This window comes from Rhopalosiphum maidis, chromosome 1 (genome assembly GCF_003676215.2).
Source record: "Rhopalosiphum maidis isolate BTI-1 chromosome 1, ASM367621v3, whole genome shotgun sequence".
NCBI classification, from domain to species: Eukaryota; Metazoa; Arthropoda; class Insecta; order Hemiptera; family Aphididae; genus Rhopalosiphum; species Rhopalosiphum maidis.
The window spans coordinates 80,895,088-80,911,344 of record NC_040877.1 but is presented as its reverse complement, the minus strand read 5'-3'; the positions used below and the strand labels follow the sequence as shown (position 1 = coordinate 80,911,344).

The following is a 16,257-nucleotide window of genomic DNA, read 5'->3' as shown; positions in this document are numbered from 1 at the left end:
GACGTTAACCACAGTCATAAATATGATTTAAAAATCAATGACGCAAGTATATTATGACGCACTTGATTCCGGTCGAAGGCACTGAGATATTTGCAGGACAAAGGGTTCAGTTGGTTTATGATACGGTCGAAATGTAATCCATGCTTTTCTGTGGTCAATAATTCCCGTATTCCGGAATAGAAAAAAAACTTTATGAGCTCAACAGGATCCTCCACTCGATGTTACATTTTATTAATCCACGTATGTACATTGTACGTAATATGGCAAAAAATATAAGTCGTAACTTTGCCATGTAAAACCATTGTTAAAAGACAAGTTTTTTTGTATCTTAACATTTTTTTTTTCTTAATTGGTTGATCCGTATCCTACAAACTAAGTTTTAATTTGAGTCAAAGACTAAGCGCATACATATTTTGTACAATAGTATAAGTGTATAACACAATTAAATTAACAATATCATTATTAACTGCTATTTAGAGGAAAATGTGACACACTAATAAAAACAATGTTTGATTTTATTTTCCAGGTTGTCAGAATGTTCGCTGTAGTAGTAACAATTTTTTTAATTTGTTGGTTACCTTATCACTCTTATTTCGTATACGCATACCACAACAAAAGCATAGTAATCAAAACGTATGTACAAGATCTATTTCTGAGTTTCTACTGGTTAGCAATGTCAAATTCGATGGTGAATCCAATAATTTATTACTGGATGAATCCTAGGTGTGTGGTAATTGTCTAATTGTCACGGAATTGTTGAATAATCGATAAATATTTTAAAAACAGATTCAGAGCTTATTTCAAGTTGATTATATGTTACTGTGGAGGCTTAAGAAACCACGACAAAGCTTCTATTGATCTAAACGTGATTCGAATGAACGGCGAATCTCAATATTATTTGACCCGGACCAAATCAGGTAACTTATTTAAAATACGTGAAATATAATATAATAGGTTAGTATATTGTAGAATTCGGTCATTACTCATTAAATATCACAGCAAAAAATTAAAAGGTAGATAGGTAATACAAAATTGTTTATAGCAATAATTTATTACTATAAAAAATACCTCTCGAACGCATGATTATATGTTAAACGATTACTACATCACAGGAGATAAAGTATATTAATCAATTTATATATGCATAAGGTTAGACAATTTCATAAATATAAATTGAGAGAAGGAAAAATTTTTGACTGTATGCATAAATTTAAAAGTTTTAAAATATTATACTTATTTTTAACAACAACACAAATTAATAAGTTATTCACTATAAATTTATTACTCGTGTATTACTCTTAATGTATTGCATAAATCAATCAAAAATTAAATGTTGATTCAATTATGATTTCTAAAACGCAATATCATGACATAACTTACACAATTTCTTAACGTAGATATTTGTATGACATTAATCAAAAAAATAATATAATTTATTTAATTTACTTAAATGTATTTTTAACTATTCTTCATTTTTTGCCATTGGCGTTCTACATATACACACGAGCTTTTGTAGTTAAGTAGCTTTTGAAATTCTATAGTGGAACGATTAACCAGGTCCAGTATCATTGGGAGTCCAACACTTACGGCGTCCACCAGAAACCCAAGTATTATGTCTAGCCAGAGGCTACAGCGAAGTAGTACGTCATCCTCCAAAAACATGAAATAATCAAGAACGACGTTGATTCAAAGGTAAAACACAAAATGCGAATAATACACTTCAAAGTTTATAAAGTAATCACGTCATTACTAAAATTTCAAAACATAACAAAAATGTATTATTAAATTTAATGCCTGACGGAGCTCAATAAAAACGAATTACATTATTATAATATTTTTTATTGATATAAACTATGTCTTTGTAATAATAAATTAGACACTAGAAACAGTATAACACTTGCCAATACCCATCAAATATCTTATTACATAAATAATGATCAATTAAAATGTTATCATTTTTATTTCAACTATTTTGGTTGACTGTATTACATTCAACAAACCTAAAAATAGAACATTAAATAACGTATTAACTGTTATATTCATTGAGATACAACATAAATATGTAATTATGTGGATAAATCCGTATTATTATATTGTTCGCCTGGTATACTACTTTAATATAGAATTAGTATTTATAATTATTTATTTATATATTATAACAATTTTTATACCTTCATTTAGATTTAGTCTGCAAAATTTTGCATCAATAGCTTAATATTTCGACTATGTATTTTGTACTATTAGCATTCAATACTCACAGATAAATACACAGATAAATTATAAATAGATTATTGAAAGTGATTTTTGAAATTAACCATTATTATACAAACGAAACAAAATAATATCCTCAAGTCCGTCTGTTTTAGTCTTTTCTATAAAATATTATTATTACATTATATTTTATACCATATAAGTAGAAAGTAGTAAATACCCACACTTTTCATGAAAAATATTTTTTTTTTTAATTATATAAGACGTCTCGAAAATAATGTTTTCTACTACAATAGTGTGGTTTTTTTTTTTTTAATTAAAATATAAAACGGAAATAATGATCTGAAAAAAATTAACTCTCAAAAAAATGAAATATATATTTATATAAATATTAAATCGAATCTTTTTATTTATTGAACAATCAAGTGAAATATGTTTGAATATTGTATAACACAATTATTTAAAAAACTAAAAAATTAAATCATTATAGGCAATTATGTTGTTAAATTATTAACTTTTCATTTAATGTGTATACAGTTATATCTAACATTTTACGGCAACAAGTTGTCACCAACCATATGGTAATATGAGTATTATAAACATCTATTACATTTATTACCGTTTTTTTTAAATAATTGTGATTTTATAAATAATTACCAAGACAAAATAATGATCATTACCATTTATTCCAAATATATATTATTATTTTTAATAGAACTACTAACTCCATACTTTTGAGAGTATATAATTATATTGTAAATATGTATAGATAACTAAAGATACTACGACTATAATAAAACAAACTTTTTTTTACTATTTTTATTTAAATTCAAATATAAATCAATTAATACATATTTTACTATTAGTTCTAGCTTCAGAAACTACAGAAGACTAGAAAACTTTCTACACGGAAGCTTATCTATAATCAATGACGTTGATGATGAATATTGTATGAAGATCCTATTTTTGAAAATTCAAGACCTATTGTAAATAATACGACGACAGCCATTTTTGAAAAATGTCCATGTCACTCGGTTCCGTGTAAATACCTATAAAATATTTAAAAATAATTCTGTTAAATAATAATGTTATGTCGGTAAAAAATATAAATATATTTATTTACTTATTGTGTATACACTTTCATGACATATTTTAAAAAATATTTCTAGCCAGATGACAGTATAAAATAGATAAATTAAACATATGTTGGTTAATTCCTCATAAATCGTTTTCATAGGAATTAAAAAAAATGGTCATACGAGTAAGTCGATAATAATTTTTTTACAAACATTTTAGGTTAGAATTTTGACAAGTATTGTCAAATTCGCAAATATTTTCAAATTATTTTTTAGTTGAAATTTTCTAAGATGTTTAATATATATTTATACATTAAACCTAAGATTTGAAAACTAAATAAATACAAGATTCTTCGTGAGTTTTTATTAACAATTTTTCATAAAAATATTTTCTTATTTTGTAATAATTCAAAACAAACAAATGCTTGAAATGTGCACCAAATATATGCAATGTACCCAATGGTGTATTTTCAAAATATGTTGACTCTTTTTTAGTTATTTATAGATATTTAAAATTTATTTTTATAAATGTCGATATAAAAATTTTCGCAGGGTTAAAAAGCTTGAAAACGTAATAAAAAATTCCTCACAAATTATTATTAATGCTATTTAAAAATATTAAATGTACATAGACATGATTTTATTTTTACTAACAATATTGAGTGTATATCCATCCACAATACTTTTTTACGGTCGTTCGAAGTTAAAATTTAGACGAAATTAAATATTTAATTGAAGAACAACAGTTTTAATTATTTTGTTGTAGTTATATATATTAGTATATATATATATATATTATATATTATTGTTGTGGACAAACTTTTACGTATATTATTATAATATTTTATAATAGGTATACAATGGAATTTTCAAAACATATTTAGATTATTTTTAAGCTAATATCAATTAATACCACGAACCTATTCACATCGTTCTACGGTGTATATTGAACCAAAAGTTAATCTCAATAATAAATTATAAAAACATTTACTATTATAATAATAAAATGAATGCAATATTTTCAGAAAAATTTAAGCAAACCTACCATAATTATTCTAATGGTAAAATAAATCACTTTAATTGAAATATCATGAAATATGTAATTTGCGAAATGTGTTGACAAACCGTCTTCGCTTAGAATTATTTTTCTTACACTTAACGCCTACTATATAACATACAAGTTACCTATTTTTCAGTTATTTTATTTTATTTTTGTGTACCAACTCACCATAAACAGTAGAAGTCGAATCGTCTCTTTTTCCGTTCGATTTTACTGGTATATATGATCCTTTCTGACCTCGATTACTCGTATCTGAAATTTATATTATTTTATCATTTAATAAAACTGTTTAAATGTAAGCAAATATTGTAAGTACCTACCTTTGGAAGTGTCCTTACCCAACATAAAATCTATAATAACACAAATTATGAAAGCAATATAATTAATCAATAATAATGACATCCTAATGAAACCACTCACTTTTAAATTGATTTCCTCTTTTTGTAACAATACTAGAGGCTGCTCTTGCTCTAGCTTTTGCTGACTGAGGTACTGTATTACATAAAATCAAAAAAAAAAAAATGTTTGACCCCAGAAAGTTTTACATAGTTTTACGGAGAAAATGTATGAATTAGAAGTAGCAGTAATAAACTCGTTTGAAATAAAAACATTAACTATACGGCTATATTATCTACGGTAAATTTAACACTATTATTAATAACTAATGTCTAAAATGGCTTACTATCTGTAGAGAATGTAATTTTGCAGGTTCGTTCAACGACACCGTCATCGGTGATAAGAGAAGGATGACAGTAATAAACTACAAAAATATATGAACTGCTAAAATTTGTCTAGGTATTTTTTTTAAATTTATATCAGTACTGAGCAAATAAAACTTACGTGGTAAGTCTTTTAGAAACGTGTCGCTATATTGTTGAACATTTTTTTCTTGGACGGATTCTTGGAAAATAAAAAATAAAATGGTTAGATTAATATAGCATAATGGCATGCATTACATTTACACGGATACATATTATTATAGTTATTGTTACCTGTTACGAATGTTATGATAATAATAGTCAAATAGCAAATGAACAGAAAACACACTCTAAACGGCTTCATTTTTCAAATGGAAGATTTCAGTAGGATACTTTGCAATTTATAGGAATATTACAAAGAACCAAAACATAAATATATATACGCATAGCGATCAAACACAGGCAAAAAGTTTATTATACTCGAGAGAATTACGCCATTCAAGTTCTATCTCGTATTGTTTTTGAGTATTTACTCATTATTTCCGCTTCGATTGGATTGTCTTTTACATTCAGATGACGTAAGTATAGCCATTTTGCCTATATATTATATCAATTCCAAGACCTTATCCGTAAAATTAAAATGTTGAATTCTATAGGATACACAAAATGTGCATACGATTTTTACTTAAAGTAATGCAAATCATAACTTTGAAGAAATTCTAAGTGGTATACGCCCTTATTGTTATAGATCATTAAAATTATTTATGTTTATTAATTATTATTAATTAACATCAAACTGTAAACAAGCTGTAATAACAGTGGGGCAGAGAGGTTTAAATTTTAAACTTTAAAATAACAATATACTTTGGTATATATATATGTATATATATATCAATTATATGTATTATAGGTAACTTTATTATTAAGCTATAATGCATGACTTAGTAACTTTAGAACTTTTAAGTTTTTACTAGCTTTACTCGCATGTCAAAATATATAATTATTATTATTATAGGTATTCAATACAAAAGCATAGTCAACAAGGAGAGCTTCTAATTGAGTAAAACAAATTAAATCATTCTATAAATAAAACTATAATTTAATTAAATTTGTACTTTTCGACCCATAAAACAGTATAATTATAATTGTTAACAAGAAATTATATTCATATTTGTTGTTTAGCATTATATTATATTTAACTCTATACTCTCACAACATTATTTAATGCACTCGGCAAATTGTTGTGTTTAATGTTTATATAGGTATGTACCATTTTACGCAATCACACTTTAATTACCTAGTAATCTTAATTCAACTGAAATAATATTAGTTAAATTTTCCCTTTCAAGACAAATTCATATACCCCATATAAACATATGTACTAAATATATCTTATTTCTATTACAATCGGTGTTAACGTGTTTGTTTATTATACAATTATATCGATATTAGGTGTTTTATATTCCTAAAGCCCACTGCAATATGTTTATTTTAGGATTTCCAGTTTTGTTTCATTTGCAAAATGGAAATTGGCTTAAGCTACATATATAAGTATAAGTGTATAACAGCATATTATTATTATTATTATTATTAAAGCAAACAAAATGTTTTAGAATATATTATATATAAAACCTCTTTGTGTACGTGCTCCAAAGCTAAAACATTTTACAAATAATATGATCAATGTTTGTTTATTTACACTAGCTAACCTGCAGAATAATTCAGCATTACGTTTTATCCTATCTTCGTTAGAAACTAGAAACATATACATATTTTTATTACGACCATTATATTATATTAGGAATACATTTACAAATAACAATTAGTAACACGTGTCACGTACATTTTACATCTTTATGTTAACATTTTACAATTAATAAGAATAACCATATCAAGTAATAAAATTAACACAATCTCAACAAATATATTTATCTAAGTACAATCTTTGCAAATAATATAGTTTTTTAATAAAATTAATTACTATGGCAATGCACTGTTAGCTTTTCTCAGAATGTTTAACCAAAATAAAATATACATCACACGTGTGTCGGAGAGAGAAAACAAATAGTGCATCGATATCCTATTAAGTAATTATAAAAATTGAACGCTGATCATAAGATATTATTTTTATAAGTATTTCATATTATTTTACAATTTTTTCTGTTTAAACTTTTATGTATAGATTACAATGTTGACATTGTATTCATATACTTTCGATAGTATCATTAGAAGTTATCTATAAAATCAATAAAATAATAAGCAACATTATACTATTATCTTACAATAGACTTACAACACAACATAACATTAATATTTACCTAACATAAATAATATGAGGAAATAAAAACCAATGTTAAAATCATCATTAACTCATAACTCTTAACAATATTGAGTCCGGTTTCAAATATTTTGAAAAAAGTATTATATTTAAATATCTATTGGAGACATTGATGTGTACTAAATTTTCAATAATTAAAATCTTAAGAAATGCAAAAAAAATTGTATTTACTATATTGGTGTATCGAATCATCTGAATTCTAAATAAAATAGACAATATTATTCTTATAAAAACATCCACATTTTAAAATCGTATAATAATTCTGTTCATGACAGGAACAATGAAACAAATATTCAAAAAATGTTTACATAACAAGTTTCATCAACCTGAACATTTTACTAAACGTCTTGAATAAATTAACTGTCAAAACATACTATCAATTTTATCGGACATTAAGTAACTAAAATACATTCAAACTACTATTTACCTATTCGTTTAAATTTTAAAGCTTATACCTTAAATAAACTACACGCTAATAAATAATATTAACGTTTAAATATTGAAACTAAAATTAAAAACTTAAATAGACCTATTACCTATATCTAATTGGTATAGTGCAAAATGCAAATGATAATAATAATAATTATTAATAAAAATTTTGCTAAAATAAAAAAGATTAAAAAGTCAAATGCACGTATACCAGTCATCAAAGATTCTATAACCAATACTTAAACACAATTTTAAGTATATTCCATATGGATATAACCAATCGTACAACAAAAATTCAATTGAAATAAATAGGTGAAAAAAGTGCAAGTATATACGATACAATTTTTATATTTTATTACCGATTGATTTTTATAGGTTTACCATCATAATAAATTAAGAGAACTCAACAGCAACTATTTCTGTCTTTGTATAATAGACGTGGAACATAAAAATGTATAAAAGTTTTTTTTTTTAATGTATCCACCTAGTGAAATTTGTCGTTAAGTTTACTTAAGATCGTCTTTCCCTCGTTTTTTCTTTCTTTTTCATTTTAATTTTGTCGAAAATTTAAACATGATGATTTTTTAATGTAACTTTTTTATGAATTCAAGGAGATAAAATAAAAAATGTGAAAAAATGTATGTCCAGTAGACTTAACGACAAATTTAAATCTGTTTTCAAATGTATTATCACTGTACTAAATCAATAGGTACGTTTGGCAAAAAACACGTTTAAATATCTATGTTCCGTGTGTATTAAACAAAGTTAGACAACGACAAAAATAATCACTACCAAATCCCTTTAAAGCGACTATTTACTAAGATAAACAACATTAAAATCTCAAAGAGTTTGTTTAGGACGTTAAACAGTGGTGTTATTTATACCACGCAAGGTATACATTTGCGTATTAATAATTAAATATTATGGTAATTTCGCCCGCTTCTCAAATCAGTAGGGCTGAAAATGAATAAATTCCAAACAGAATTAGGTTAGCTTGCGGGCCTGTATAAAAATATTAGTATTAGAACAAATAATCTAATTACACCACTACTGCAGACGTTTGAGATCAACAGAGATCGTAAAAAAAAACATATTGATATCAGATGAACAACATCGGCTGATAGTCGCATAATTATATTTTATAAGTATTCATATTATAACTATTTTGTGCACGTATACATACATTTCTGTCAAACCGAATAGTAATTAAAAAAGTGCTACACTCTGTAACCATTAGACTCGTTTTAACTTTGGTGGAAAACGTAGGTAAACGCGAATGCCAACGCGAGTTTAATGGACATCATATGAGCTATGGCCTGTGACATTGGCCGATACAGATTGGTCGTCGATTACAAAAAACAGCAGACTAATATATTATAAATTCGCTGTACCTAATATGATTATAATAATAATTATTATATCTTTAAAATATGTTACACCTTCATAAAATTTCATATACATTTAGGTACGCAATATTTTATATTATGAAATTGTTGTTGTAAGTGTATATTCTATAATAATGTATTATTCACCCATACAATATTATAGTCACTATTTTTATTACATTATTTATTAAAAATACATGCAATTAATACATTGAATATTGTATATATTTATGAATATTTCAACTCCCATATAAACATTGTAGATAATACGTGGTTACAAATAATTTGAAATAGTGGCTGATGTTATGTGCGCATTTAAAATAAATTTAGTGTTTTTTTTTTTTGCGTTTTTAATTTTTCAGCGTAGGCATACTGCAATGTTTATAACGTAGGTAGTTTTTATAACTATATTACGTGTCAGTTGCAAAAAAACCTCATTATTCGTGTATATTATATTGAGGGGGTTGAAACATATTCTCATAAATTCCCTCCCTCCCACCCTTTCCCAGCACATCTGTCAATCGATCGAAACGCAGCTGCTATACTGCTACAGGTGCAAATAACTACATAGCTTGAGTTCACCTCGTGCGCTTTTTGTCGAGACTTAAGAGCATGACGGATAACCAGTGGTGGATTTGATGAAAGTGACTTGGACTATTTTTTTAATTGTTGCTTGCACTAGTATGGAATCTTAATAACTTAATTTATTAAATGTTACCAAGTTCAATTTTTAAAGCTAAGGCTTGAAAATATAATACACATTTCTTCTTATGCACCTACTTCATTATGTAACCAAAAACAATTTATTAACACAGAATTTTTTTTATAGACACTTTAAGTTCAAATTTCGTAAGATTATAGGTATTTGAACAAATAATTTCTATTTTAGTTATTTTGTTGTAATTAAAAAATATCAATCATAGGAATTAGAAACTTTTACCTTATCTATATCATTATATTTTATATACACATAATGGCATTTTTAAAAGTAATGTTTTCGGCAAAAATTAATTCAACCTAATGCATAACTTTACTAATAGTAAAATAAATTGCTGTAATTGAAATTTACATTTATCATCAAATTTTCTTAGTTGTGTAGGCTAACAACAGTCTTCGTTCAGAAACGTTTTTCGTATCATTGAATTCAAATTTAACACATCGTGCATTATATAGTGACTTATTAATTACGCCTCGACGAGGCGCACTCGACTGTACAGTAGAGCGCAGTTACCGCGGTTACACTTTTTTTCTTTTTTTCATTTTTACAGCCGATCAAAACTGAACAGATTTCGTGTCAGACGACTATTATTAGAAAAACGGGTGGAATGACGATCGTCGACCGTCGTACGGGTCGGTCCGGAAAAGTTGTCCGGGATAACATACAATAATATCCTAAATGTATATGTGTACATCCGTTGCGGGCGAGCACGTAAAAAAGTGGCAAACGAATTGCGACGGATGCGTTTTATAATGGATGTGAATGGGATTACCGAAATGCTGGCCGAGGTTCTCGCGCAGACCGTGTCGTCGGTCACGTCCGGGTCCGGGCCTCGTATAGTTTTTGCCAGTATTCTATATAATATAATATATATATTATTTACGTGATCAGATGTAGTCGCGGTGTGTAGGAGTGCTGTCCAGCAATCTTCCAAGATCATCCGATTACAACAGTGAATGAAGACCGCGAACCGTTACATATATAATATTGAGACGAATGAGACGTTGTTGGAAATCGCAGGCGCTTTCCTCGGCATTGTGAAGTAAATTTCAATAAAATATACTAATATTTATTATCTTTGAATTTTAGAGCTCGTTGAGTTAAAAATGTACAAATAATAGCTCGTAAATTGTAATGGATTTCTTATTTTCGTTCATATGCGCCGTCGTCTATAGACAGTAGAGATATTATAAATCAACTGTAGTAAACCGAGCCTATGTATGCCCTACAGTAATCGCTAATGTTACTGTCGTCGCGGTTTATAGATTTTAACTCAAGGAAATACTTACGGTGACTTAAGCACGTTAAATCGACCTATTTTCGTTATTATTATATTTAATGCTTGTACTTGTAAAATGAAAATATAAAACGATAATTATAATAACAAAACGTTACGCGTTTAGAGTAATTATACTATTCTTGCAAACCTAATAATAATGTATTATTCAGTATGCTTGTCAGCGAATCATTACCACTCGAGGTAATAAACCGCGATATGAATATATATGACCGTGACCAATCTAATTATATCCATGTTACTCCATTAACTATAATTTTTAAATTTGATTGTTTGAATAAAACGAATCATTTAGTTGAAATAATGTACAATATATTTAATGTATTATAATAAAATAGTACAATGTCATGGTTAATGGTTATAACACTTATAAGTGTGTTAGAATCATACATTCATATGTTTTTACGAGCAGAAATAATCTCAATAACCTTCTTATGGTACCTACTGCATATTTTATAGTTTCTATACGAATTGTTTAAGCGCGCGATACAATTACGAGTAAAAAGGTAGACAAGTGATTACCCCTTCGCCGTACATCGGATTTCGAATGGGTTACTGTTGTGTGTGTGTGTTTAAATTAAAATTCATAGATATAATATTATTGCATACGAAAAACGATTCTGAACGAAGACGGTATATCAGCCTATATCACTAAGTTTATTTCATTATATCTTTTTTTGATAAAGCTATTTAAGTATTACTTTACTTTTAGTAATTACGGTAGAATGGTTAATTTTATCTGTAAATATTGTATTTATTATATTATTATTATTTAATTACTACAATAATTTATACTACATTATATAAACTTATATAGCTCAAAACGAAATAATATCTTTCTGTAAATACCGTAAACAAAAAATTTATTTTTAAATTTAAAATAAATTCATAGTAGATATAAATAGTTAATAATATCTTAAAAGAAATTAAAAATATCATAGTACTTTATGAAATTCATAATATAATTTACGAAAAACATTTAAGTTTTCATAAATTATGTTTTTAAATTATAACAAAATAGTTATCATCGTTATTTATAAATTAGTAATTTCATCCAAATTTAAACTTAAAATTCTTTAAAAATTAGTTGCTTTTATATTATATATGTATTAGATTTTATGGTTTCAGTATGAACTACCAACTTCTGATGAATCTTGTATTGCATTTTCAATACTTAAATATAAAACGAAAAGTTATTATGTTTTTTTAACTACAAAATACTATTCATTTTTTTGCAAGAATATTTTACTTCAGCCCCCCTAAATTAGGTGAATAGAATCAATTTTCTACCAGAAACTAGGCCGATTTTTGAAAATCGAAGCATTTTTACTACCTCAAAAAGTGTAAAATAAGTAACAGATTTACTAACTACTAAAATTAATTTGATTGGTAAATCTGAAACAAAAGCTAAACTACAGTGGTGTTAAATTTCTAAACGCAGAATATTTAATAACACTTTAAGTGTTAATTCTAGTAAATTTAAAGAAAATTAATAACAAAGATACATTTAATACATTAAGAAAATAGATAACTAACAAAATAAATTCAGGAAAGTATAAGTTGATCATAGGCGGCCTTATTTCCGGCATCCGATAAATTGTACAGTAGTAAAAACCAAAAATACTCGAAAATTCGAGTATTCTCGTCTTGATAGACAAAATATTGCTCTAAAATTATAGTATATTACATTTTCATTTATAAATACGAATCTATATCAATTACAAATTACTCTATATTTAGGCATCTAGCAACAAATTAAATGTCACATTATAAATTACAAGTTACAAACAAAGTATTAAATTTATTCAAAATATTTGTTAGTCATTAAAGTATAATAAATTAAGCATAAATTATAAAATTATAAAAATGTATTTGTAACTTTAACGATTACATAATACCTATATAATAACGCAAACAGTCAATAAATTATAATACAAAAAATACAAAAAATGTGAAAAACTCGAATCATATATAATATATACGAGTACAATGTATACTGTTGAAAAAATAAACTTTTCTTTATTTTTTAGTCACAAGTACAAAGCACTAAAATAGGCCCTGATAGTACAATAACTATATGTATTAGGAAAATCTGGAGAAAGGCTCTTCTCCACTGAAGTAATCTCACTATGATGGTGTAATTTTCAAACTCAAGAACATTCAATCGATAATCTAGTCAATAAATACAATATTATCATCCACGTTACCATCAATACAAGGAAGACTGTAATGGGAACAAAATATTCCATTGATATTATTTAATTTGGCACTATAGACATCGTAGTTAAAAGTGTTAAGGGGAACCCCTTATAGGTGAGAACAAAGCCTCCAATTGAGTGAGTGTATATAATATATTATTAATTCGTAAATTCAGATGATTTAATAATAATCGGAACTCCGGAAGGAAGGTTGCTGAATATAATGACAGAAGTAATGATGGAGGGAGATCAATATTGGCATAATTATTACAGTGGAAGATATTGTATATGTAGTGCATATACTCTATAGTCTATGGTATTGACTATTGATGAGCGAGGAACGGAGAATCCTCTTACTTAATGGTCGGAAACTGCATAATGAGCTAGTACTTCAAGTACATATGATATAACTTTAGACAATCAGAATAATACAAATACCGGTATTCAACAAAATGTTTTATGAAATATTTTAATCCTAAATATTTATAGAATTTTCAAATCTAAGCTACGGTAAAATAAATAAACCAGCAAGTATCTATGATATATAATATCTAATATAAGACCAGTTCTATAGTTTATTATGCATGTTTCAGACTTACAAATATAAGACACAGTTAAAAGCAGACTAAAATGACTAATCGAAAATGTTTTTTGAATAAACGAGCGTAATAACTTTTATTTTATAGATACGAATAAAAAAAAAATACAAATGAAATAGTTTTTATACTATAACTCTTAGCTGCCATACCCGATTAAAGAAGGAGATAAATCAAAATTAAGGATCTATGAAAGAGAAATTTAAAAAATTTTATAATAAACATATGCCCAACGATAACTAAATAGACTTAAATTAAAATAAACCCACTTAATTATAGTATGTATTTATACTCGCACTATGTAACTATAATATCGAGACATGATAACACAAATTTAATTTAAACTAAGAATTCTTTTTTAAAGTTATTTAGGGTAAGTAATCAAAATATAAAATTTTTAACTTCTAAATAAATTATGAATGTACCACAAGTGCCGGTAGTATTATGGTAGCGAACGATTAGCTATAATTGGATAATCACTAAAATAAGTGATGTGTGGCAACAGGTCCCTGCTGGTGTTTGATTGAAGCTCTCGAAAAAGATTTACGAATTTTTTAAGTTAACAAAATTATACCTCATCCGTCAAATGTTAATATCATCATCATATCTATAAAACGTCACAAGACATATTTCTATTATATATTTTGTCTTGACATCATCGTATGTATTAATATATAATATGTCAGACTTTTGCTTTTTAGAAGTTTACAGGTATACGTGATTGTTTTTAGACTGTCTACCTTTTTCAACTTAAAAAATAAAATATTTATTATATTCAACAACAATTGGTTTATAGAAAATATTCAAAACCAAATTCGATAAGCCCTTTCTCACAATTTATATAAATTCCACCGTTATTTATTTTTTCCAAGTAAAATTTGCATTGTCAACCAGGTACGTGAATGAAACGAATGTATTGTGAAAGTCACCTAAAAAAATCACTAATCCTCAGTCTTCCATCATTTTAAAACTATTGTTTATTTAAAGCAATACAGTATTGATTTTTGCAAATATTTAAAAAGAAAAAAACAAAATTATTTTCAGTTGATGAAAATTACCGAAGTTGAGTCTAAGACTCAACAATCACTTTCACTGCCAAACCTGTGTTAACGAACATACGTTTTTTTGAAATTTATAATTTGTACATTAATTATAATTGTATAATATGTGATGTATGTGATAGGTATAAAGTATACGTAAACTAGTGAAAAGAAACCGTCAATTTATGAAGTGTCTAAAGTTAGTTTACATAGTTATTAATTACAAAAGTTACATTTTAGAATATAAGAAAACTGGCAAACCAATTTATTTTCAAACAGCTATAAGTAGTCTACTAGAAGGTTATTATAATTTAATACTAAGTTAATTTATCAGTTGTGGGATTCAATGATTTCGAAATCAATTTTTAAATCTTTATAAACATATTTTAAATTGATATCAATTAATATACATAATGATATTATCACGTAGCTATACTACATATTATAAAACATATAGAATAAGCATTACATAATAGTTATCATGATACGAGGTTATTCATATTCTGATAATTATCGACGATTTGTTTAAGTATCTAAGATACAATAAATGCATAAAGCATAAAAACGCTTTTATATAACAGTATATTTATTATTTGAATGATGACACATTATTTTAGTGTAAAATATAATTGTTTATACTTTTATTTATATATATACACTTTTTAAATTTTTATCATTTTCTTTATACACATAAATCATAACACCTTAATAGTCTATCAGTGTATGCATAATATATATTATACAGTGTATTTCCTTTAAAAGATAACAAGAAGTATTTCAGTCCAATGACCTCGGATTGATGTAGGGTTTCCGAGCGCAAAAAACACACTATTTAATGATTTTGACAATATTTCGTGTAACTTTTAAAAGGAAACATATTATATTATATATACTTATAGTGATAGGTTTATCACTTATATATCAACATAATATTAACTATAAAAAATATATATTTTTATAGTTCTGTGATTAAATGCCTAGTTAAAAACGAGTATTAATGTTCTTAAAGTCTGTTCGAAATGTCTCAACTTTAAATAAGGTAATTAAAAACATATCATTAATATTTTACCTATATTTAGTGGCCTATACCTAAATACTCGAATAATAATACATTTATTTTTATTTTTTATTATTTAAATATGACAATATATTCAATTTTCTAATAAGTGGCAGGTGGGATATAATTAATACTAATATATATTTATTAGTGA

At 26.0% G+C, this 16,257-nt stretch overlaps 2 protein-coding genes across 4 annotated transcripts in view; one reads left to right on the top strand and one right to left on the bottom strand.

The window, feature by feature from the left end:
* LOC113556570 (tachykinin-like peptides receptor 86C) overlaps positions 1 to 3,215 on the top strand; it is a 110,801-nt gene extending 107,586 nt beyond the window's left edge. For 2 of the 3 annotated variants that reach the window (XM_026961600.2, XM_026961599.2), the window contains exons 8-11: positions 527 to 723; positions 787 to 917; positions 1,542 to 1,692; positions 3,078 to 3,215. In XM_026961600.2, the coding sequence (XP_026817401.1) occupies positions 527 to 723; positions 787 to 917; positions 1,542 to 1,669 (456 nt within the window). In that variant the 3' untranslated portion in view covers positions 1,670 to 1,692; positions 3,078 to 3,215. The remainder of the gene's footprint in view (positions 1 to 526; positions 724 to 786; positions 918 to 1,541; positions 1,693 to 3,077) is intronic. The other variant, XM_026961602.2, reaches the window with a different exon arrangement.
* On the bottom strand, positions 2,966 to 5,444 carry LOC113556571. The gene is made up of 7 exons (XM_026961603.2): positions 5,340 to 5,444; positions 5,188 to 5,247; positions 5,030 to 5,107; positions 4,768 to 4,839; positions 4,668 to 4,697; positions 4,516 to 4,599; positions 2,966 to 3,260 (listed from the first exon to the last, which is right to left on the bottom strand). The coding sequence occupies exons 1-7, from the start codon at positions 5,407 to 5,409 to the stop codon at positions 3,193 to 3,195; spliced, it is 462 nt and encodes a 153-aa protein (XP_026817404.1). The 5' UTR covers positions 5,410 to 5,444; the 3' UTR covers positions 2,966 to 3,192.
* Between the last annotated feature and the right edge of the window lie 10,813 nt (positions 5,445 to 16,257).